At 42.9% G+C, this 24,718-nt stretch overlaps 1 protein-coding gene across 6 annotated transcripts in view; it reads right to left on the bottom strand.

The window, feature by feature from the left end:
- The window catches only part of PDLIM5 (PDZ and LIM domain 5), a 106,023-nt gene extending 81,509 nt beyond the window's left edge, over positions 1 to 24,514 (bottom strand). The window contains exons 1-2 of one of the 6 annotated variants that reach the window (XM_065633545.1): positions 24,350 to 24,514; positions 21,410 to 21,545 (exon numbers count right to left, since the gene is read on the bottom strand). In XM_065633545.1, the coding sequence (XP_065489617.1) occupies positions 21,410 to 21,505 (96 nt within the window). In that variant the 5' untranslated portion in view covers positions 21,506 to 21,545; positions 24,350 to 24,514. Of the gene's footprint in view, positions 1 to 21,409; positions 21,546 to 22,098; positions 22,196 to 22,217; positions 22,429 to 24,349 lie in introns of those variants that run through there. The other 5 variants (XM_065633549.1, XM_065633544.1, XM_065633548.1 and 2 more) reach the window with 5 other exon arrangements.
- Between the last annotated feature and the right edge of the window lie 204 nt (positions 24,515 to 24,718).

Below are 24,718 nucleotides of genomic sequence, written 5' to 3'. Positions count from 1 at the left end.
ATTCCTCTCCAGCCACCTATTTGAAGGCATCAGATCTCTTAAAACTACACAACCCACCAAAGGGAGGCCCCAGATTTCCAGCCCGTGTCCCCGAGCGGCTCTTGCAGAGCCCGGGCGGTCTGGAAGCGTTTCATACCTCTCGCCAGTGTTCGGTTACAGCCCAAACCTCTAAGCCACTAAAAGCTTCGCTTTTCCAGGAGCAGGGGGATGTTTTCTCTGTCTTCTAAGCTGCTAGATTTAAATGGTAACCTAGCAGAATTATAGCATCCAAAGTATGTTAAGAATATAGCGTTCTCATACATTAAGAAGAACAAGGGCACATGGCGATAAGAATTTTGAAGAAAGGCATTAGCACAGACATAGTTACAGAAAAAAAATAATTTCAGTATCATTCAAGTAAGGATAGATCTTATTTGAATGTGCATAAATTCTTATTTTGAAGCTTTATTTCACTCATAAAATAACTATCACATACATGCTAAGCTCCTAGTAATATCAGTAGGAGTCCTGCAATTGGTTATAGCAAGAAATGAATCCTGAACAAGACCTGCAATATATAATAGTTGGAGATGCTTTTTCTTTTTCCTCCAGCTTTCCAATAAGATTGTCCTCAAATGTCTTCAAGCACTAACCAGAGCAGGATGTCATACCTTTTTGTACACCACCGTGTTCTGATCTCTTTGTGTTATGCTACAAGTCACCAACTCAAACAACAGCCACGTGGGCACGAAAACTGAAGGAGGAGACAAACATCTTCCACAATCTCTTCTTAACCAAAAATGAAGAATGCGCTAACAGAGTTACCATTTAGTAGTTCAACAGGGCAAATATTTCACCCTAGAAAAAATACAGCCTCTCTCAGAAGAGACCTGTTATCCAAGCCTTCTTGCAGATTACAAAAGCACCTTTTGCACTGCTTTTTGAGTCTAGAGATGAAGAAAGCAAGCAAACCATACAAGCAAGAGGGGACAACAAGCATGACCAAAGCAGGAAAATGAATAAAACCTGGAAACCTTGGAACTAAAACATCTTCTCAGAAACATAACCTTCATTCCCACTCACAAATAAGGTGAAAGGAGTACTAGGTTAGCATGGCTTTACAGGTTTTTCTCTTTTCCCATTCACATAAGGACACCTGTGACTCAGCAGGGCAATCGGGTCTAATGAAGACACCTAAGTTCCTTCTTACAACATATATATATTTCTTGGAGTATGAACTGACATGGAATTCATGGCTTTAACCCGGAGTTCAGTTCCTTACTACAAGAAAACTCATGCAACTGGAAGTCTCTGGTCCAAGGGAAAGACTGAGGGAGTAAGTCCTTAAAGAAATGCAGAGCACACAGGTCTTAGCACCCTCCATGAGACTTTGGTGCCAAACTGCAGTTCCTGCAGAGAACTCTAGTTGATATTAGCGAAGTTTGGGCCAGATATTAGCAAGACACTTAGGTGGCAACGCACCCTTACGGATCTGATGTCAACCAATTAATTTTATACTTAACCTCCCCCCCCGCAATTCCAAGACCCCCCAAATGCCTTCTAGCTCACACACTGTCTAGAGACAGTGATGGCGTTAATGGCCACACTTCCCAAGAGTTCCATACAAAAGGCTCAGTGTTGACAACACTAAAGCAGAAAGTAACATGGTCTCCTCCAGGTCCATATGTTGCTGCACATATTCCTAAAGGCTGGGAAACAGCAGCATCCAAACCAGGACTCGTGGGGAAGGGGAGAGACTGGAGTCTCGCAAATGTTTCCAGATAAATGCATGGACACGGTAAGCAGACGTGAAGGATGATGGATACGGATACTTCAGCACCCTCACTAGGATGCTAGGAAGCAGTGACAGGGTCAGTCCTACTCTCCCTTATCGGTACGTGCGCGTGTGTGAGCTCACGCCGTTACTGCTAGTGTAAGAAGTCACTTACGCAGCAACGAACGGATATTTGTTAATCCAACCAAGAGTGACTGGCCGAACACAACCCTGTGTCAGTCACAAAAATAATTCCCATCAGGACCAGCCACCCGGTGACTTCCAAGTCTCCGTTCTAGGTGCTTGGCCCACCAGCTCCCAGAAGTGGACGTTGTCCCCAGGAGAGCAGCCTTCTGAAGGGGAACTAAAACATCTTCTCAGAAACATACCTTCATTCCCACTCACAAATAAGGTGAAAGGAGTACTAGGTTAGCACGGCTTTACAGGTTTTTCTCTTTTCCCATTCACATAAGGACACCTGTGACCTGGCAGGGCAATCAGGTCTAATGAAGACACCATTAGGTCTAATGGCATCTACACGAGCCAACAGCACAGCCGCCCTCGGTGTCTCCAGGTATTTTGCCACCCCGGAGCATCTGGAGGACTTCACTCTTCCATTTATAGGAACTTCTCACTAACACGAAGTTTACAAAGCATTTAATTACCTCTGAAGGGCTTCTCTCATTAACTAAACAAACTGAAGTGTGCCAAGGGGAAAGACCGGCACTGGCAGTGCTATATTTTGTAGCAATGAGTCATGTTGAAGAGCGTGATACCCCTAAGACAACTGCTGAGAAGTTGCATTTCAAGCCCTTCAGAAAACTGAGTTCACTCCTTCAGCCCTCAGTGCTTACCTGGAACGAGGAAGCTCAAACCTTTGAGAATGGAAAGCGTATAAAATCCAAATATAACATGACAGCAGCGCAAGATGCGTACGGGGAGAAAGCGGTTATTACACATTCCTATTAAATTGAGGGGGAAAAAAAAATTCTGAATAAACAAAGCTTAAAGCAGAACACGATCTTTTTTTCTTCCAGACTAGACCAAGCTACTAGTGCAAATAAAAATAAAAGAACATGGTGTAGCCGTCATTCCTCCCCTGTTGCAGATGCGGCACAGGCAGAACTGGTTTTCATCATCCTGATCAAAGTACGAGACCGATGTAGCAACAGCAGAAGGGGCAACGATCAAGTACAACCTGCTGGGAAACAAAATGACTCGTCACGTTCATCAGGGTCTGCTAATTACAGCTCAGGAAAGGAGGGCAACCCAGATCACTGCGTATAAAAGGGCACACAAGAAGAAAAGGAAGGTATCAGAGGAAGTAAAGATTCATTAAGCCTGACTAGTCATAGATAGCATCTCGCCTTGTATTAACATCACCGAGTCTAACTCAGGTAAGTAACACGGGAAAGTTGATTTCCCAGCACAGGTAGGGAAGCTTTTATAGGGTGGGATCAGGCAAACCTCACCAAACCAAAACAAAAATGCGGGCGACCTTCCAGCTTATCTAATTAAACATGATGCTTCAATAACACAACGCCCTGCAGTTACAGGTAGTTCTCCTGGAAACCTAATTTTTCGGATACACATACCCCATAACACTAATAAAAAAGCTGACAGTATTACCCAGCAAAAATGAAAAAAAAAAGTGTATTTTTTTGGTGCTTTAGCACAGCGTGCAAAGGGATGGGCAGGGGTGAAGGGCTGAGGAGCTCTCTGAACCACGAAGGCAAAACTTGCAATGCTGGAGGACACACTTCAACACCGGGAAAGAGTTTTGAGAAATACTGCGAACCACATAAATACAAGTAATTACAAAAGCAATCCCAGGCAAACTCAAATTTTCTGAAGGCATAATGCATGAAGAAATTAATACTAGTCAAACAGCTCACCACTGTCCCCCAATGAAAAACATTTTTATTTATTTATCCAGCTAATCTGATCTCCTTTTTGGTTCACGGAATGATGGCTTTACTGGCATAAAAGTCTCCTGGGTTACTTCTGCATAATGAAATAATTTTAAATACTCTTTTCAAATTGTTAATATCATCCAGTTAAAACATTTTGATACGGTTGCCCAAAAATCCAATTTCGGTCAAATGCTTTCCCCTCTATGAAACATCTGGAATAAAAGTCAAATTGCTCTAGCCTAATTTAGTGATACTGATGACAGTAGGGTGGTAAGGCACAGGAATGAAAAGGCTCACAGTCATTTATCTACAGACAGATAAGGCATAGGAAATGAGAGCTTTGTCTCTCCGGTTGTCGCTTTAATTTGGTTTTAAACAACAAAACACAAGTCTGATTTATAAAAAGACATGGGAGAGTAAGTGAGAGGGGAAAGCCTCCAAAATAGACACACACGCCCCAGAGCCTACGTGTTGAACGGGGAGCTCCAGCCGTGGTGTGGGGTCTAAACTTTCATCTGGTACTCAGGGGAGATGAACGCGAGTTATTTAAAACCACAGTACATCAGGCTGGCACGTCACTTTAATACGCTGCCTATAGATTATGTTACAGCTCTGCTTTAAAATGAACCTTTAGACCCACCTCCAGCTCTCTGGTGAAATGGAACAGACAGAGGGCCGCAGGTTTTAAGAATTACAGGATTTAATTAATGCTTCTGCCAAATCCAGACGTGCAGAACTATCCCACGGCAGTGAAAAATGCCATAGGTGCTTGGCAAAGGGTCTCGGCTTAAACAGAGAAAATTTACAGTGAACAAGTGAAAGAAACTGAACTTGCAAGTGAATTTAACTATGATTTACAGACTGTGCATCCGATTTACAGCTTCAGCCTTCCCTGCTTTCTAACCGTGAACAGAAGCCCCATTTCAATGCAGAAATAAGAAAAGCGCCCAGGTGTCCCCAGGCCGTACCAGGTACCTGCAGCACGGCAACCAAAAGGAAAAAAAGGGAGACCTTTGTCACTCGTTTGCAAGCACCACTTAATTTGACAATGAAAACCTCATCGCTTCTTGTTCGAGACCCCAGTGAGGGAAGATTTTGAATCCTGAAGATTTTGAAATATTGCTGCGCTGAAAATTTTGTAAAGGCATTACCATATTTGTTAGCACCTCTGTTTCGGAGCTGGTGTGCATCAATAAAAAGCCGTGCTAAGGAAGCCACCGCTGATTTCTCTTTCAGCCTTGCATGACAGTTTCCCAGTGCCTGATGGCAACAGACCAGCTTGGACTTTGAACAAAAAATGCAGTGTTGCAACATCTCTCTCCTAATCGTTCTGCAGCAGTAAAATAAAACACGCAGAAAGACACACACATACACATTTTTGATGTCTACAATAAAACATAATAAACATAAAAGCCTACTTATGTCAACACGAGTCTGTTTAACCCTTGCGATAATTTACAAACTAGCTTTTGAAGAACCTCAAGACATTCTTGACAAAAGAAAATAGTGTCCTAAATAAAGTTTCAAAGTCCATTAAGAACTCAAAAAATTACCGAAGTAAATTTTTCAGCAAACCGCTGATGAGGAAGAGCTTGTTGAAAGAAAACACCTCGTCTTCCCCTCAAGGGTGTGGCTGTTTGTATTTTAGTCCTTGCATATTCTTGTTATTTTTTATAACCTAGCTCAAATAATCCAAGATTTTTTTTCCCCCAGTGTGAAAATATTTGAGGTCTTAGAAGAAAAGGAGGAGAGGAGACAAAAAGAACAAATTACAGTTTCAGCTGCATTCAAAACCAGCAGTGAAATGGAAGGGGAAGGGATATTTGCAAGTATACAACCACCTTATTATACACGGGGCAGGAGGGGAAGAGTAGCTTTTCAAGCAAGACGGGAGAAGGAGAGTAAAGAAAAACGTGGCTTTAGCAGAGAAAAATCTTACTGAGTAAAAACCAGCAAAATGTTGACGTTCTGGGCTCAACACTGCAAGTTTTTAATAAATAAGCAATTAAAGCAGGTTAGCCAAGCAAAACTTTTAAACAAGACTCTCCATCAGAAGAGAAGGTTTGCACACTTTTTCTCCAGGCCCTGTCATCACTCGTGTCCATCCATGTGCCCAAGGTGGGACCTCCAACCACCATTTCAGTGTTTCTTGCTGCTCCATCTCCAAAAAAAAAAAAAAACCCCTTAGCATCGCAGCATATCAGCATGCTGAGAAAGCTGTAACTTTAATCTGACAAGCTGAACTATTTATGCTTGCAGAGTTAGTACTAAGTGTCCGAGTGGAGGAGAAAAGGAGAAGGGAAAATCATTATGGTGATGGCTTGCAGTAGGTGACTGATCCAGACTGTGCATATGGATCCCAATAACTGCGTGTCCCAGAGCTCAAAATTCAACACCTACTTAGATATTAAAATACAATGGGCACAGTTCACTAGAATCAGGTATTTGCCCACAAACAACAGAAAATTCCTCATGCAGCCTGAAGAAACACCAGCTATTCACTCAACAGCCAAATCAGCTCCATGCCACAGCCTGTAGGTTTCTGAAGCCAAAACACATTAATAAAAGCAAGGAAAAATTCTCTTGAAGACAAAGGTTCTATTCATCACTTACAAAAATATTCATTTACTAGCATCAAAATACATTTTTACATGTGGAAAAAAAACAGGATTGCCTAAGCTTTTCTTTTCCAAGCAGTAACTCTTCATGGACAGACTTCTGTTTGACCAACAAATTTATGGAACTCTGCATAGATACACAGGAAACAGCAGCGTTGCAACAAATAAACAAAGCAAAGCATTCTTCCAACTTTTGCTGCACATCTTGTTTTGGATTTGGGTTGAATTCCCTTCCGGGGCTTTGCACCGTCCCAATTAGCTGCAGCGTCCTAGGAAATGCCCCAAGCAGCTTGGGGATGAGACGGCACGTTGAGTAAATGCTCGAGTAAATTACTGTCCGGGTGAGCCAAAGGAGGAAAGTTCAGAGCACATTAACATTTTTCTATCTGATGAAAAACAGGCTGCAAAAGGTATGAGAAACAGATTTGTCACTCTACAGCTTTCCACACGTATCCAGCTGCCAGAAATGCTAAACAGCACAATTGAAAACGGAGGCGTCATGCCAGCTGTCATATTCCTGTATATAGAGAGTTAACCAAATGAAGAAAGGAAAAGATATTAAGGTTAGAGTTTCACTTAAGGGGAATGTATTAATTTCAATTTTTTTTTAACACAATGTGTCAGTTAAAAATCCAAAAGCTGGTTTAACTTACAATGTAAAGCCCATTCTTACACTGAAATTCAGTTTTCAAAGTAAACGCGTTAGACATGCAGATGGCTGATTATGTCCCAGTGATAACTGTGGAGTGCTGTGCTTACGCATTTGTTACATTCTGCTCTCAGTTACCCTGTTTTAAACAATAGCACATGGAGACATAAGGTACATATCGTAAACATTCTTTCTCCTCTGCAGAAAGAGAAATCACGCGTTTACCTATATTACAATCCCATACAGTTTACAATGACTGGGCCCAGCCCAGATATTTATGCAACATGATATAGATCTTTTCCATCCCTTCTTCCAGCATCTTGACGTTTTAGTGCCTTTTAGAAGTACTACAAACTTATAAATCAAGCAATCTATTTCCTACACATCTGCAAGAGAGGTTCAGGTTACTATTATCCACATCTCTACTTATTCTGACATTTCCTTGGGATCTTGCCTGCCATGCTCCATCCCCTACTCCCGAGGATTTCCCACACATGACAAATATTTGTAAAAAAAAGCAGCAAACAGAAAAAGCAAAGCAGCTTTCTGGAGTAATACAGAGCTTTCAGTGGCTAAAGACTTGTCTCCCCCAGATCAGAAGAAACCAGTGAAGCGGGTCCAGGAATTCTTGAAGGACAAAGGAAGCCTAAAGCTTTATTTTTTAAAGGGCTTATTCCACATACCACAGCATTTGGCTTCAGCACACTTATGAAGGACAAATTACAGAAACAGGTGTATGTATTCATCCTCCATCGTTTTCATCTGGATATACTCTTCTGAGACCCACCACCCACCGCTTTCCACAATCGGTCAGAGGAGAATTCATCTACAACTTGGCTGAACAAGTTTGAGGGCACCAAGGGCTTCCTGGCAGGCAGGCAGGATTATTCAAACCCCACTTGATTTCCTCCCCCCTTTCTTATGCTTTGCTTATGCTGCCACCAGAAGCTGGAACCACCATTAACAACCAGCCACTTTGCCCTACTTATTTTCCTAACAGGGTCAAATTCTACAACACATGCCACATACTGTTTATTTCTGAAGGTCTCTAGCAAGCCAGCTGCTCTACAATTCACTTTACTGCGTATACATGAAACTGCATACACTATGTCCCAATAAAGTAGCTTTTAGACAGCCAGCAACACTTTGGTCACTATGTAATCGATCTAAATACTTGGATTTGATGCACTGTTTTCAGAAACTTGGAGATTTAACCTGTTGTCCGTTTAATTACACACACGCCCCAGGTTGTAAGAGAGCTGCAAAAATTTATTTCAGGAATTAGGGAAAAAAAACCCCACAAACATAAGAAAAATATTTGGCACAGCTCTGTGCTCTAAAGTCCTGAAATATTTATAATGCTACTTGACCATAGGAGCTAGCACTGCCACCCTCATGCATTCAAAAACCATGAGTCAGGCCCTAGAAATAAGAAGTGCTTCTTAATCTCACAATTTTAATGCCAACATACACTCTGAAGCTCAGCTGGGTTTTTCAACTTACTTTTCTTGAATCTTCAATGCAACACTGAGGGATTATTTTGATGATTTAAATTTAATCCAGATTTTGATACAAGTGCATCAATGCAAAGGACTGGAAGCTTAACACACCAATCCCCTCCCAAAAGTTCACGGTTACCGTCACGCTCAAGAATGGCACCAGCAAGAGTAACTCTGGGTTCCTCTATAATCCCAACTGGAGCAACCTTCCCATGGACCTCCCACGGAAGTGCTGCTTTAGGAATATCACTCCAGCATGCAGGAAGGCAGCAAAAGTGACAACCAATGATAGGACAAGGGGCAATGGGTGCAAACCAGAACACAGGAGGTTCCACTTAAATGTGGGAAGAAACTTCTTCCCGGTGAGGGTGCCAGAGCCTGGCCCAGGCTGCCCAGGGAGGTTGTGGAGTCTCCTTCTCTGCAGACATCCCAACCCGCCCGGACACCTTCTGTGTAACCTCAGCTGGGTGTTCCTGCTCCGGCGGGGGATTGGGCTGGGTGAGTTTTCGAGGTCCCTTCCAACCCCCGACATTCTGTGATTCTGTGACTCTGAAAAGAGGTCAAGGACAGCTACAGGTGGTCCTGGGTGAGGTCCAGCTGGGCTTACTGGTGAGGATCTCAAAGCACTTCCTCCTCCTTACGGGACGACTGGCAAAACAAGCTTGGCCCTGTTGTACCGCAGTGTGGCCCCTCTGATGACTTAGATTTTGGCTGCATTTTAGGCCAAGCCTTTCAACAACAACAACTACTCAACCTCTACTCATCTTCCCAGCGTGAAGAAAAGGGATGGGGGTGGCCAAAGTGGTATCTTTGGGCTGGGTTTTTTTACCAACGCTTTGCACTTACACTGCAGTTATTGCTGAACAGAGATCAACCCAAGGAACTTGCTGCTCTCTTTACAAAGTAGTTCAGCCCTGTCAGATTGTAACGGCCTCAGAGGCAAACGAAAGCTAAACCCTCTGAGCTCTCCTGAACCAGAACAGCCTCAAGTGTCCGAGGGCCGAGAAATGAAGGGAATAATAAGAGCTACATTAAAAAACACCATTGCCATGAAGCTGGGAGAGGAGCAGCGACCTTGTGGCAGGCTCCGAAACGCTGCCCCATGAAACTGAAATACGGCTTTGAGTCTACACGCCCAGGGTGGTCAGGTGTCTGCCAGGAGGCTGAAAGCCAGAAACCACCTCTAGACCCATCTCACCACCTCCCACCTAACACCAGCTACACCACTTTCCCCAAAGAAGCCGGCAGTGGTTTTTGGGCTGGCGACCCAAAGCGCGCACGTTCCTCGTTCAGGAATCCAGCGGTACCCAAGTGCTCCCTGCCGCATAAAAGAGCCATTTGTTTCTTGATGCTGAAGCGTTTCCTACAACTGTGCCAATAAAGCAAAAGCTGCCACACGGCCTTGCTTTCCTGATTAAACAGAAACCCAGAGCTGGGCACAGCAAAGCCAAGTTGTTCTACAGGCTGGCAAGGACTCATCAAGAACAATTAGAAGGAAAAGTATGGCTACAGACTTACAATGCAGCACTTATGCAATTCAAAACAGAGGCAAGATATCCCTATAAATACTTATACCATCTGGTACAGAGTCCAAAGCTTTCATCATTTGTCATTTGGAGCTTTCTGACAAATACCATATATACTTGATTTTAATAGTTTTGTAGAGTTTCATAGTTTGGGGTTTGGGTTTGGTTTTTGTTGGTTTGGTTTGTTTTTTTTTTTTTTTTAATATGTAGCTCTTATTATTCCCTTCATTTCTATCCCACCATACACTTTTCTGAGCCCTAAACCCCGTTAATGCCACAAATAATAATGGCTTCTGAACAGCATTTCTCTTAAACAATAACTAACTGCAAAAACACACAGTAGACTTATTTCAGCAGCAAGACAGATGTCCTCAGGCTCAGGAAAGTAAGGCGGGGGAAACCTGAAGGCAGTACAAATTGTGTTCTTGCAACAGCAGCTTCCTCTTTATGCTAAAAGAAGAACAGGTGACAAATGGAAAGACTCAAACTTATCTGGCAGGAACTCAAAAAACAGAACTACAAAGCCAATTCTCATTCAGTTTGAGTGGTTTGGAATCTTAAATGCCGAAGTGAGGTATTTCTTAATTCGTAATGCGCGTTGTTACGCATTACATTTCTCAGAATTTATACTAATATTACATAAATGTCATCGCATCTAAGTCTAAACTATTTGCATGCCACCCCTCTCAAGTGTATGCTTCCCCTGAAGCACAGCAGTTACGCATTCCACAAAGCTCATCTTTATCCCCTTATTCTGGGAAATATTTTTTTTCATGAGAGATCCCCTTTTTTGAGGTCTCACCTCTCCCCCATATTCAGATCCCCCCAAGTAATACAGGAGTTTCTCTCAAGGGAATTAGCCCATGTGTTAGGACAAAGGTTGACTTGTACTGAGTAATCGTCGCCAGGGCAAAGCAGGACAGAAGAATCTCAACAAAACCTTGTTTGGTCCCTGGGGGTATGTTCTTTGCTAAAGAGAGCAACAGAAGTCAGAGAGCAGGAATGGGGTAATTACTGATCTAACCCAACAGGCGTAGATTAGGATATGCCACAAAACCAAGCACCCAAAATAGTGTACTTATACCCATCTGTTTCCATCACCATGCCTTACATTTGCAAGGAGGAAGCAGGGGGGAAAAAATCCAGTGGTTTAGCCTTCCATAGCAGCAGGAGGTTGCAAAGTAAAGCGTCAACACCGAGTGCTTTGCCCTAAATCCTTACTTTGACTGCTGTAATCAGAGTTTCCCGTGAGCAACCTCCAGTTATTTAATCTCACGCCATCCAGGGCAGTTATAACCTGATCTGGATGTCAACTGCAACAACAGCAGTTTTGCATCAGGTCAGGTATCAAAACAAATCAATGTCATTCAAAGTTTAAATAATCAGCAGTTTCTACATTTTAAAGTTCAAGTGTAGATGTGTCAATGGAAGAAAATACTCGCACAGAGGAGCTACTCAACTTGTCAGGGAGTATCATGTTCCCTCTGACATAAGAGGGGTAGGGATACTTTTATCCAGAGAGATATCGTAAGAATTCAAGTCTCCAAGATTTAAGTGCACATTTCAAGGAAACCACCTTTAGGTTTTCACATTGAAAGTGAATTGCATTTCTAGACATACACAAAAAACTTATTCTTTCAGTCAAAAAACTACTCATCTATATTTTGCTCATAGGCTCAATTGTTTTAGTCAATAGTTGAGAAGAGACAGTTTTACAAAACTAGCCAAAGGACCTGCTCTGAGGGGCTAAAGAGTGCAATAATTGCATACTGCAAAGAGAGATGAGGGGATGAAGCATCTCTACAGGATTTCCAGAGCAAGGGGTAGGAAAACCCCACCACGTACCTAAAACACGAAGACTCCTCATCCCCAAATGCTACTAAATCACTTGATTTAGCCCCACAGTTTCAGCGATGGAGACTGACTGGATGGCCAAAGGTTTGTTTCTAATCTAGCCCTCAGGATGTCATACAAGCTCTTATGGCTAACAATCACCAGCTAATACATCTTTGGGAGAAAGCAGAACGTTGGCTGGGAAAGGTCAATTGCCTTTTCCAAGCACATCAATGGTTCCTTCCTTCTGGTAACACCAGTTCAGAGACCAAACGCTGCAAGGTGCTGAGCAGCAATGCACATCAACATAGGCTGAGCCAAAAGCAAGAATCGTCTCACAGAGACAACTTATATGCTTAAAATTACACTTCTGCTCAAGTGGTTTTGCAACACCAAGGCTTGGGTTCTTAGCATTTACAGGCTACGCTCGATCTGCACAATAGCAAAATAATTTAATTTACAAATTGAATATGCTGTCAAAGGAGATTCGTGTAATCCCCTGTTGCAATGACACTTGCTTATAGCCAGTTGCCAAAATACGACAGCTGGAAAGCTGAGAGAATAGACTGTATCCATAGCTGACAAAAGCTGTAATTTAATAAGCATTCTGTGGCAGTTTTCACAGCTTAGTACACTGACAGACGTGTCCTAGCACGTCTGGCTTCAGCACGTATGGACTGTACTGTCCCCAGGTATCTGCCCGCTCTCCTTTGCGAGGTTGATTGTCCCCAGTCATTACCTGCAACTACATTTGATCAAGCCATGAACCCAGACCATCGGTCCCTCACAAAGAACTAATGCACTGTCCCCTAAGGGTTGAATATACTCTGCTTGTCAGAATACATATTGAGGAAGCTGCCTTTTCATTCCTGAATAATTGCTAACAATCCATCTTAGACAGTAGGCAGAGAGCACTCCTATTTGGTCAGGACTAAAACACTGTCATTTGACAAGGAGCTGCAGAAAGCCAACAGGAAACAAGAGAATTTACTCTACAAAGATGTCTCTGATGTTTAAAGCTTTACAAGCCTTTCGTTTCCCTATTGGTCTCATAAAAGCAAGTCCAACCCAACTCCCACAAGCTCTCTGGCTTCTAGATCTCCAATGTTTTTTGTTTGCCTTTTTTTTTTTTTGCTTCCTTTTAAATGCATTAGGTGAAGAAAAAAGAACAGCACAGAAGGACTTAGATATATGAGAAAGTTGGAGACAAGCTATCCCATTTTTCTACCCTTCCATGTCTTTCACAACGCCAAGCTAAACCTAGAACCACAAAGAGAAGAGGTAGAAATCACTGGAAAGGGAGCATCGCCCTCCCTCAAAAGAAACCAAACAACTTTGGCCTCTTACTTTACAGGAAAGAAAGAAAAGTTTCACTTACTATCTGCATTGGACTCAGAACTATACCTCAGGGCTCTGAGCAAAAACATTCTATAGCTAGAGTTTCCACCAAGGTGATAGAATATTTTTTAATAACAAAAATACGTTCCTATTTGTCTGCATTTTTCACATTTACAGCATTTTGCCTTAGCTCTGCAGAATTCCTTTTTAAAAATCTCAAATGCTATTAGCACCAATACGACATCACGCTTCACCGAGACACTTTGGTCTTTTTCTCTGCAGGAAAATTTGGGTTTAAGAATATCCAAAGATGATCCGATTACATTCATAAACACAAAGGCTGAACAAACAGGGAGTTCTACCCTCCTAAAACTGATACAATCTATATTAATCCAGGCTTAGCATCTTAAGCACTACTCAAGCCTTCAAAAGAACTACGAAATAATTAACACAGAAATAAAATGTTTCTGTTGCCTTCCAGTGGTAGGTACTTCACATTGTTCAATCACTTGTTAGGGAAAAACCTAAATACCACATTAGGTCATCCCTTAATATAGACCAGGGTAAGTCAAACTTCTTTCATATCCAGTTAACATGCAAACCATTTGACCTTTCCAACAGGACTACTAAAGACCTGGCAAGATCTACTTCTTAGCCTGCAGGACCTCACAAAGGCATTACATTTTACTTCAGGGCTTTGTTACAGGCACAGCTGACACCAATTGCGAGTGCAGATTTTCAAATACTTTCAGCTGCCAGATGCTGTTTTCTCCTGCTTTTACTTTCACTAAACTTAAACGTTTAAGTTTCTAATGCAAGACTAACTCAGAATGAGACACAAACTACAATAATCCATGATAGAAAAACATTCTGAACTATTCTACTTGAAATTTTCTGGCCTACATTAGAAGAAAAAAGACCAGTCTCTTAGGAAGATGCTCTGCATTCCTTATTTTGAGTGGGAACTCAACACTTAGTACATCTTGAAGCTTGACAGTATATAGGCAGAACAGTCACCCAGGTGTCACAGAATTATTAATTTCACTCCAGGCTTTCTGGACTGTAAACCACTGAAGACTGCTGTTTTCCCTGTTAAGTGAAAATAAGGGACCGACAGCACAAGCCTCTTTGTGCTCCGTAGCTGCTAACCACTTTACACCAAAACTACTGAGTATATGTCACTGGTGCAGCGCTAATTCATCTGCTTTGAGGGTGTGCATCACAATACAGTGTTCAATTTATAACGTGCTATTTTGTCCCCCTTCTACTTGTCTGCTTGCATCAGTGTACACAAGAGACTGCGTGGTGGGAACTGCACCACTGTCTCCAAGTGACAAAAGATGAAAAGCTACTGGGACACTAAGCCTTTAACTGACAGTGTTGAAAAGCACATGATGAATGAAGCAGAGAAGCTGAAAAAGAGGGCGGGAATACCCCTGTGCAGTGTTACACAAGTCATTTAATTCAGACTTTTGACAGGCTGTCTGGTAAGGGTGGTCTTCGTTCCCCAGTTTGAAACCTTAGGTCTGTTCTGCAGAAATGTTTAGTGGCCATGGGTTTACACAGCCAGCTGGTGCGGGAGTTGCATAATTACATAATAATTATAACATAATTACAAACCTAGTCTACAAACGAACTTGTCAAAGACCATCATAGCCCCAACCTAGATCCGTCCAGCCCACAATCACCTACCAACACATTTACAGCAGTAGCTGGTGGGCATTTAAACCAGGCTAGCAGAGTTAGTGACGCTCAACCTCTAACCCATCAGCTCTGTCTTCAGCATCGCACATCAGAGCAGTGGAACAATATAAACTCCTGAACACAAGCAAGGCTTTAAGTCAACATGGTAACTGAAGCTACTTGCACCTCAAAAGGGCTCTATGTCCAAAGTTCATAGCCTTTTTCTTCCACCCATATCAACTCTTCTAAAATAAGACCTCTTTCTGCAAATTCAGCTCAGAGACCTCATATATTAAGGGAACCTGAACAGATACTTTCGTCATTTCTCCCGATTTTTACTGCCCTGAGGACTTGTCTCATCCAAAGACTCATGTAGCATCAGCCTTAGCAGTGGCCTCCTTTCCTTCTGCCTCTATTCTTGTAACGGCCACCTGTGGAAGTAAATGTACTTCTATTTCTCATTTGTCCAAAAAAAACTCAGTCTCGGGGTCTTTTTTTTTTTTTCTTTTTGATCACTGGCAGGAGCAATATCACCTTTCCCATATTCTCACTGCTTTTTTTACACACAAAGAGATGGTTTTCTCTCAGAGTTGCCCTTATATTGATAACATAAGAAATCTATTCTTAAAAAGTCAAAACAAATCTAAAAAAAAAAAAAAGCCAACAATGTTATCTCCTGGCTCCATGTCAAAGCCAAACAAATCTTTCAGCACCATGTCTCTTCTCACAATGCCTTCTGATAGCCATCGGCCAATGAATAATGAGAAAAACACTTCCACTAAAAATAGCATCTCAAAACGGTGGGGAAGTCGACAGAAGTTGTCAGGCCTCCAGGGCCAGATACTCCCAAAGAAAACATGCCTAATTTTTTTGCAGTTACCATTCGATAAATGGTCCTGCTTTTGCGTCTCTGGAAGGACTGCCAATTCTGCATCTACTCCGAACATCTAATCAGAGTTTATTTTTTTCACTACATCCGTCTTTGAGAAGCAGACACTGCAAACAAATACTGTAGTTTTTCCATCATGAAGTATTTAGCTTGTACTCCTTGTACCGTGACTAAACTGTCACCGATAAAGGGAAAAAAGAGTTATCAGGATGTTTTAATGTAAAAAGGATATGTGCACCCATCACATCGGATATCCCTCAGCTACAAGCTCTTTGGTTCCTTTCCCCCCCAGTATAGCCAGGTTCACTTCTGGGGGAATGACATCAGTAGAGGAACTGTTTTAAAATAAATTAGCTTCCTACTTTGTCTGAGGAGGTTGTCTGACAAATAAGGTCATGAACAGACAAGATGGAGACACTTGCCTTCTGTCTCTTCTCCCCTATGCCCTCCCTTCTTCCCAACCCCACTCCAGTGATTGGCTGTCTTGCTTTAAACTGCATAGCAGAATAGACAAGGGAGGGAAGACAAATGGTATAGGGAAACACAATGTTTTTCCTAATTTTCAGCACAAAGAGGTTAAACAGCATTGGGAAAAGAGGCAATGAGAAATTATGTCTGTACCAACTGATCCCTCTTTCCATCTTCAAGTTAAAGCAAGGAGCTGCCTGGAGGAGGATGTTGCTTACAGGCAACTACATGAACTGAAACACCAACCAGTGCTCTTAGGACTTTCAGAAAACTGCTCATATTAAACCACTTGTGCAGCCAGGAGCTTTATAATTGCCCATATTCCACTCGGTTCCCAAAGGAAAACCTCTGCTCCTTCAGGACTTGGTGCAGAGAGAATACAGACTCTGGCACCGGTGGCTCATTTGTCATTCTCAGTTGTTTTTTTTTTTTTCTCCAGTAAACTACATCTTGTAAACAGAATTAAACAGAATAACGCTTCTCGCTTTATGCCTTGGCTATTCCCATCCATTTCATAAGCAGTGATAGCTCCTGTAAAACGCAGCATTTATTGCCCCGGGAGCAGGATGGGCAGGTGAGGCCTGTGAGCTTCGCAGGCCTCTCTGACACAGAGAGCTGTATTTCTGACATCTCCGGCTGTATTTTGCGCAAACCATCACAACTCGGTAGCAAATCAAACCAGCACAGCAATGAGCAGCTGCCAGTCAGGGCTTAGTCAGTAGCTTCCAGGATGAAGCATAAAGTTACCGACACAATTATCACTGGCCAGGCCAGCAGTTGTTCTGGTGTTCCTCTCCTAGCTCACATGCCTGCTTGAAGGACCATTTCCTCAGTCCCCCACTGCAACAATTTTGTACTTGCCCAAAACTTGATATTACTAGAAATGACACATGGCTTAATCAAATAATTCACACAAACACAAGGGCAAGAGGCTCTAGTCAATCAAAGCTGACATGCTCTAGGTCCATTCAAAGCATCATTTTCCTTTATTACCTTTTCATTATTTTCCACCAATGTTAATGACTTTAACAGAACTTGTTTCTAAATATTTGGAAGGCCAAATCCCTGTTTAATAAACACTGTGCAAAACCGATCATCCATGCTCCATCCATGTGGGCAACTAGCTGGGTAACCATTCCATACTTCATCCCAAGATGAAGTTGTAGTAGAAAAAAGAGATGCCAGACAGGTCAAGCATTTCAAGACCACCATATTCCATTTAATTTTCACAGGAGAAGAAAAACAAATAGCAAAACATCTTCTGAAGGAAGATGGATAGAGTTGCCACCAGGATTGAACAAAAAAGTAACTTTTAAATACAAGAAAACATCCTATGTATTTGCATTAGATGGGAAGGTATATATTGCACACGTGCTACACTACTGCTCAAGCTATAGTTTCACTTCAGTATTTCCTTGTTTCTAGTGGTAAACACTGCCATAAAAATGAGACAAGCACTGTTAAGAAACTGCACCACAAAAATGTTGATAGGCTACAAACATTTCAAGCATACATTTAGAACCAATATCTAAGCCTCTCACAGGTCAACACAACATAATGAACACATCAACAATACCAAACTACTTACTTCAATCTGCAGAGGACAGCAGTTTTGACAATTCTAATGCTACAGTCATGCTTACCGAGTTTATCCTCTTTATGTTAATTAAACATTGGGAACTAACCAACTCCCAGAAAAAGTAAAGCAAATATAATCTTAATTCAAACTCTAAAGAAGTGTGCATTGTTCTAAAAGCTACAGTGTTGCACGTAAACAAAATAAACCAAGTTGTAGATATCATTAACCCCAGATTCTGTAGATGTAATACTTAGCATGTCCAAGAGCCACTCCAGGAACCCTACCTAGCAGTGTGCTTGAATTACTTTATCTCCAAAACTGCCCTTCTTTATTCAGATTCAGCAGAAGACACAAACTCTTGTGCAAACAAATCGAGGAGGCAAAGACCTATTGAGTGCAGACCCACATTATTCCCAAAGTGGACACATCCCTAGCATTAGCAGAATTTATCCAAGACCACAGATCTACACAGATATCAGCAATAGCGGATCCCTTATTATTGACAGGCACGATTAAAAACTAAATAATTCAGCTGCAATTATTTTGGTCCAATATTCTTTTTTGACCCAGTTGGTGTTTAGCAGAACATCCTTCCTGCAAGTTGGAAATAATAGAGAAACAAGGAGGCCCCCTGATGCAATTCTTGCGGTGTAGCCAGCACTTCAAGTGCTGTGACAACGGCTCCCAAATGTACCAGGTGGAGATGGAGATGCCTATTAAGTAGCTGCCTTCTGAGTCTGCGTTGACTCAGAAGCAAATCAATTCATCCATATGAAGACAATCACATTATGGCAAACATCATTTCACATGACTACATATATTACAAATGGACAGACATTAAGCTTTCTCTTCCACAGGAAAAAAAGTCTGAGTCTTGGTCATTTTCTACAACAGCTACCAGCACATAATTAACCTCACCTCTCAGTAATTTGTCCTTACCTGCTCTAGCTTTCCATTTTTTCAGTTTTGCATCACAACGTAAGTCTTGATGGAATAAGGAGAACAGTTGCTTCTTTAATTAATGTAAAATGCCATGAGGAAAAAATAAGAACGGCGACTCAGAACAACCTAAGTTTGCATACATTGGCTCTGGTAATTTCTGCCTTATTCACTGCAAGCTATCTGGCCACAGTTCACAATTTCGCTATAGAATAAACTACCTGGAAGCCCTACAGTACAGTTACATGTGGTGGCCTGAGCCACTTTTAACAGTCATCTGTTAATAAAAGACGTAGGTCAGCCCACCCTTTATTCCTGCTTGAAGGGTAAAGATCAAATTGTATGTAGCAAGCACTGCACGTATTTTTGCTGCACTGATTTATGCCACTAACTACAAGGCTATATCCTCAACAACACATTACTTACCCAGAAATGTGTACAGCTATATATGTAATAACTTTAAAGCACTAAGAGAGCTATATTAAGCAACTGACATAACCCTGTAATAACTTGCTATTGGTTATGATGCAACTAGTCTACAATATACCGGCTTACGAAAAAAATCAAAGGTTACTGCTACCCCTGCATTAATGTTAACCTGTTGCACCTTAGCTGACATTTCAGCTGAAGAACACAAAACAAGTTTGATTCACCTAACAGAGGCAACAAGGAACATGCCCATTTAGACTGCATTCTGTACAAGCCAAATGGCATACTAAAAACTTTCTCCAAGGAACCCTACAAGATCTTAACTTGATCAAATCATAGTAAAAAGAGATTAGCTTTTCAGATAAACAGCTTTAGAAACCAGTGTATTTTCTATGCTTCATAAACTGCACTTTATTTGAACTTAATTTCAAGGAGTTTAAACCAAAGCAGGAAATGAGCCCTCAGCAGCACAGCCAGATTCACCCTCAGCATCCAGAGGACAAATGAAAAAACAAAACAAAACCAAGAAAGTCCTTCTTGCCAAAGAACACAATTCTGCTGTCTCATTACTGTTTTGCTAAAACAATTTAATTAGCAGCCTTCAGATGCAGGAAGGCATTTGTGCTTCATCAGGAAAAGAAGGGCAGGGGGGGGTGAATGGTACGCGCTGTTCTAGCATTCCAGGAACACTGCATTGAATTCTTCCAGTTATCGGGCCAAAGCTGGATTGGCATACCACAACTAAGCACTTTTTTGATCCAAAGGAAAAAAAAAAAAAAAAAAAGCATCACCAGGCAGTCTAATATTTGCATACTCTTAACTGCAAATAAGAAAAAAGAGTTGAGCTAGGAGCAGCGCTGAGGTATAATAGGTGAATTGGATATTGAGCTTCCCCCTCCCGTGCACAAATTAAAGTCCTAAAAATCACCCTGGTCTTTCATTATGTTCTGGTTTTGTAGTCATTTGGCATTAGGGAAACCCATAACTGAGGCTTTTATAGGTAGCTATTCAGGCCAATTCCCCTAGGCTACTCTGTGTGACAGCGTATTCGATTCCTGCAATAAAGTAGCAGTCTAGGCTAATTCCAACATGTGTTTCCCCTATGGTATCCATCTGCGCACAGGCATTTCCACAGCTCTCCAATCCATTTCAGCCATGTAAAAATAATTTTGCAGAGCCAAACCGTGTTTTAACTTCACCAGCATAATCTACAGGTGGATAGGATAAGCCGAGCCTAAATGAACTGTCAGAGTTTGAATTGCTAGTTGAGATTAGCTAAAAATATTGCCATGATGCATAAACCCAAATAGAAACCTGCTCCGTCTCCGAGGGTAGTATCAATTCTACAGTCCCAACAGGTGTAAAAAATTATTCATCTTTGTCACTAAACTACATGAATACGCGGAGGGGGGAGGAGACCTGTTGACAGAGAAGGGGCCATTTGTACATAAATGCTTCCATGCTGCAAATTCAAAGGTGCCAGGGTAAAGAGCCATGGGAAGCCAGTTTCTTCACCCAGAGATTTCCAATGATCCTGTAAATTCAATACTGCAAAGTTTGCCCCTGTATTTTATATATGTGAAGTGCTTCAGCTTTGAAACTTGGCCCACACTGAAAGATAAACCTTCCTTGAAAACATGGGTTTACAGCAGGAAACTAGTTGGATAATGCCCGGGTACAAAGATCACATTTGTTTTGACTTAGTTCCTTTGAATACCAGTTCAGAGCACATACTCCATAAAAGCTTGTGAGAAAGTGGCACATTCACTCAGGCCCATATTGACGAACTGCTGTTTACAACTACTGTCGTTTAAGTGCCTTTTTATTGTAAATAGTGGGATTTGCAAGAACAGACACCAGAAGATCCTCAAGCTGCTAATTGCTGCTGGATAAACAAGGCTAACAGGAGTCATTTTTTCCCTGCTGCCTCCCATCTGAACTGCACAGAAAATTACTTGTTTCCTGCCAGCCTCCAACATCTGCATCTCTGTTTTCTGGGTGGGAGCGAGGAGAGGGTTTCAAGGGTGGTTTCTTTCACTTGTTGCATGAATAAACATAGATAAAACAGCCATTTCAAACAAACACGTCCTTCCTAAGACAATTTCGTTGAAGCCTTCAGAAAATAAAGATTTATCTTCCCAGCTTACCCACACACCCCCCCCACCCCATGCCACAGAGCAAGTTAAGCCCCAGCACCTGTAATTAATGGCTTTGCACCCTTATGTCTGAAGGTTGCAGGTTGGCCATAGCATAACAGATACCCACATGCAGGCAAAGAGGCAAACGCACTTACCCGAGATATAGACAGGGGCATGTTGAAATCCTTGCCCCCTTGAAGCCTGAAACCCCAAGGAGCCGGGCCGACCAAAGACACGCTGTAGTTGCTCATGATGTTTAGTAGTCAAGGATCAAACCCAAAGAACTGATGCCTGCAGAAGAGGATTAGAGTTTTAATTTAAAGACAATAAAAAACACAAGGTACTGTCTACCACTTTTAAAGGCTTCTTTCTTTGTCTCTGCTCCCCTCCACAGTATAAAAAGAACAGAAAAAGCCACATTAAGTCTGTCATTACTTGTGTTTTTCTTCCTCACATGAAAAGTTCTGGTGCAGAGATGTTTGACAACTACTTCTCACTAACAAAACACTGTGGGAGGGAAAAAAAACACCTGGCATTAAAGCTCATCTTAAGGCCAATGCTGAGACAAGCACAAAATGACAGTATCCCTTAAATCCAAGTATGGAAGAAATTAGCACTACTGGCACATTCACTTCTAACAAAATGAATATCGTATGCTGCCATGTCATCAGCTCAGAGCTTGTTTCTAAACACATTATGTCCTGACAGTTTCAAAACTATGTCAAAACACCACAACATTGAAATTAATCAGAAGAAAATAAAATCCCTGTGACTTTTTTATGTTTATAGCATAGCTTCCTATTGGTAGAACAATGCTACAGACAAAACAGACATTAAAACCAACCCTCAAACACAAGCTGTGAACTAAAGCAAAATACCGACGACCACAACTTAACGCTGAGGCAGCGAAACCAAAGCAAAACCCAAGCATCTCCCTCCCCACAAACGTGGACAACAAATTACCTTTAAAAGGCAACCGAGGCACTTAATTGCCGTTCGGCGTCAAAGATAAGGGCTTCAGTTTCACCTCAGATAAGTAACGTTACAATGACATCTTAGGTAGTGGATCCCGTCTATTTTTGTATGGTTGAAGCCAGGCAGGAGCACACCAGGGCGGGCTGGTGTAAGACTACACCGGGGCACAGCCAGATTCCATGCTTGGAGAGGGACATTTAAGGTGGACCTTCAGCCACGCAGACGCAAGTGGGCTGAAAACCCTACCGAGCTCTGCAAGCAAAGCCCAGTTTTACCTGTTCATACACTGCGGGGGGGCTCTGTTATTTTTTTTTTTTTGGAGGCGGTCAGATTTTATAAACACAGCCCAGCCTTGCAGACCATCAGAGCGCAGCCCCATCATGGGTGCAGGGAAGGACGTCTAATGTCACTCCCTGAGAAAGCCACCAGTGATACGTGTTTCTGGGTTCACCTCCCAGAGCCACAGAGATCCACGGCTCAGACCTGCTTCTAAATCAAATGGCAAACTCTATTCACACCGACAGCCACTTGGGCAACCAGAAGGGGGCTGCTGGTATTGGGCAGAATGAGACATATATGCTAGGAAGCAGAATTGGGAGCTGGTAACAGAGGTGCCAGGGTACCTGGGCAATTTCCGAAGTGTCTCTGCCTACTGGCATCCAGCCATGGGGCAGCTCTGACTCAACCCACCCTTAAAAGTCTCAACAAGCATCAATGTACAGAGAGGGAAACACACACCACTAAGCTTTCATGCGGCTGAAGAGAGGAAAAAAAGAAGCAAAAAGCCTCTACCGATTCTGAGCTAGGACTCCTAGGGGAACTCGCTCACCACTACGGCAAATAACCACAACTCGTTTAATTGCTCTGCACAGTGAACTCCTTATAAAAAGAGGATTTTGACTAGTCACAGATTTCTTTCCATATAAAAATAAGGATTCTTGTCATTCCCTCTAAATGAAATCCACCGCAGTGACAGGTCACTATAAATTAGAGACTGCAGAAGAGCAAACCACATCCAGCCACCAGCACACATGCAGCTCATCAGCTCAGGCAGAAAGCTTTACCTATCAAACTGAAGCACCTGTGTAGCACCTTTTTTTTTTTTTTTTTTTTTTAAACTGAGTAACAGCTAGTTACAATAACAGATTTAGGAAAAGATTAAGTTATGTTAGAAATGGATACTGTTCTTCTTCATTTGTAGCAACTACAAATAGGAGGGATGAGACTGCTAGCTGAAATGCCACGCATCACTCTCAGCATCAGCTAATTTTTCCTTTCTTTCCCTTAATTCTGCCGTGTCTGCATCTCTAAGCTTACAGATACACCAGGAAGGAATAGCAGACAAAGGCGATCTCTTCAAAGTTTAATTTAATAAATTTCTTAAAATACACCCGAGCAACATCTAAGAGAAAGTATTGCAACCCACCAACCCCGCTTCATGCGGGTAACATTGCGCAAACAAACCAGCTGAGGGTGAAATTGGGCAACTTCCATTTAGACGATCAAACGCTTGGCAGATCTTGCTTTTGGAAGGGGGAATTTCAAAACCCGGGCAGAAACGCTCGCCTTTGCCATCAGATCACAGAGCCCCAGAGGTGGCCGGGGGGATCCCCTTGCCTCCCCCCGGGTTGGGGGGAGGCGGCTGAGCCTGGAGGGGAGCAGCGCCAACACTGCCCCCCGTACCCCCCAGCACCCACTTTGCTCAGAGCCTCGGGACGAGCAGCCCCACGGCCACCGCAAACTGCGGGACCCGACAGAGCGCTGGGTCTCGGTCCGAGCTGTCCCCACAGCCCCAAGGAGCCCCACATGCACCCCGGCGTGCAGCCTCACGGGCGCCACAAAGCCTGGGGACCAAGGCACCCCCGTGCCCAAGCAGCCCCACGGGCACCCCCGTGCGCCCGACGCGGGGCACGGAGCCCCACAGCCCCGCACAGCGGGACGCCGCCGGCAGCCCCGGCCCACGGCAAACCGCACGCCGCGCTTAGAAAATATAAATAAAATAAAATAAGCACCGTGGAGCTTTAAAAAACCCGTCCGACCTGCTAACTTTTCGCTTTCAACCCCTCCCTTTTTTCCTTTTTTTTTTTTTTTTTTAATTTTTATTTTCTTCCCGCACTCACCCCGGCGTTGCGGTGCAGGGCGCGGAGAGGCGAGGCCAGGACACCCGCGGCACGTCTGGGAGGCGGCGGCCCCGTCCCCCCGCTCTTGTTTTCACTTCCGTCTCCCGCCGCTCCTCCCCCTGCCCGGCCCGGCCCAGCCCGGCACCGCGGGACGGGGCCGGTGCGGAGCGCAGCGCGGAGCGGCGGGCTGGGAGGCTCGAAAGCGCCGTTCCCGGGGCGGCCCCGATTTTTTTTTTTTTTTTTTTTTTAAACGCTCCTCCCCCCCCCCGCTTTGCTTTAATAAATAATATTTATCATTTATATGCACAAATAATCGAAGCGCACCTGTGAAACGCAAGGGCGAGCGGACGCCAGGTGTCCGTGTGCTGC

This window comes from Caloenas nicobarica, chromosome 4 (assembly GCF_036013445.1).
Source record: "Caloenas nicobarica isolate bCalNic1 chromosome 4, bCalNic1.hap1, whole genome shotgun sequence".
Taxonomy (NCBI): Eukaryota; Metazoa; Chordata; class Aves; order Columbiformes; family Columbidae; genus Caloenas; species Caloenas nicobarica.
Note: the sequence above shows the minus strand (reverse complement) of the source record. Positions and strands in the feature narration are given on the sequence as shown.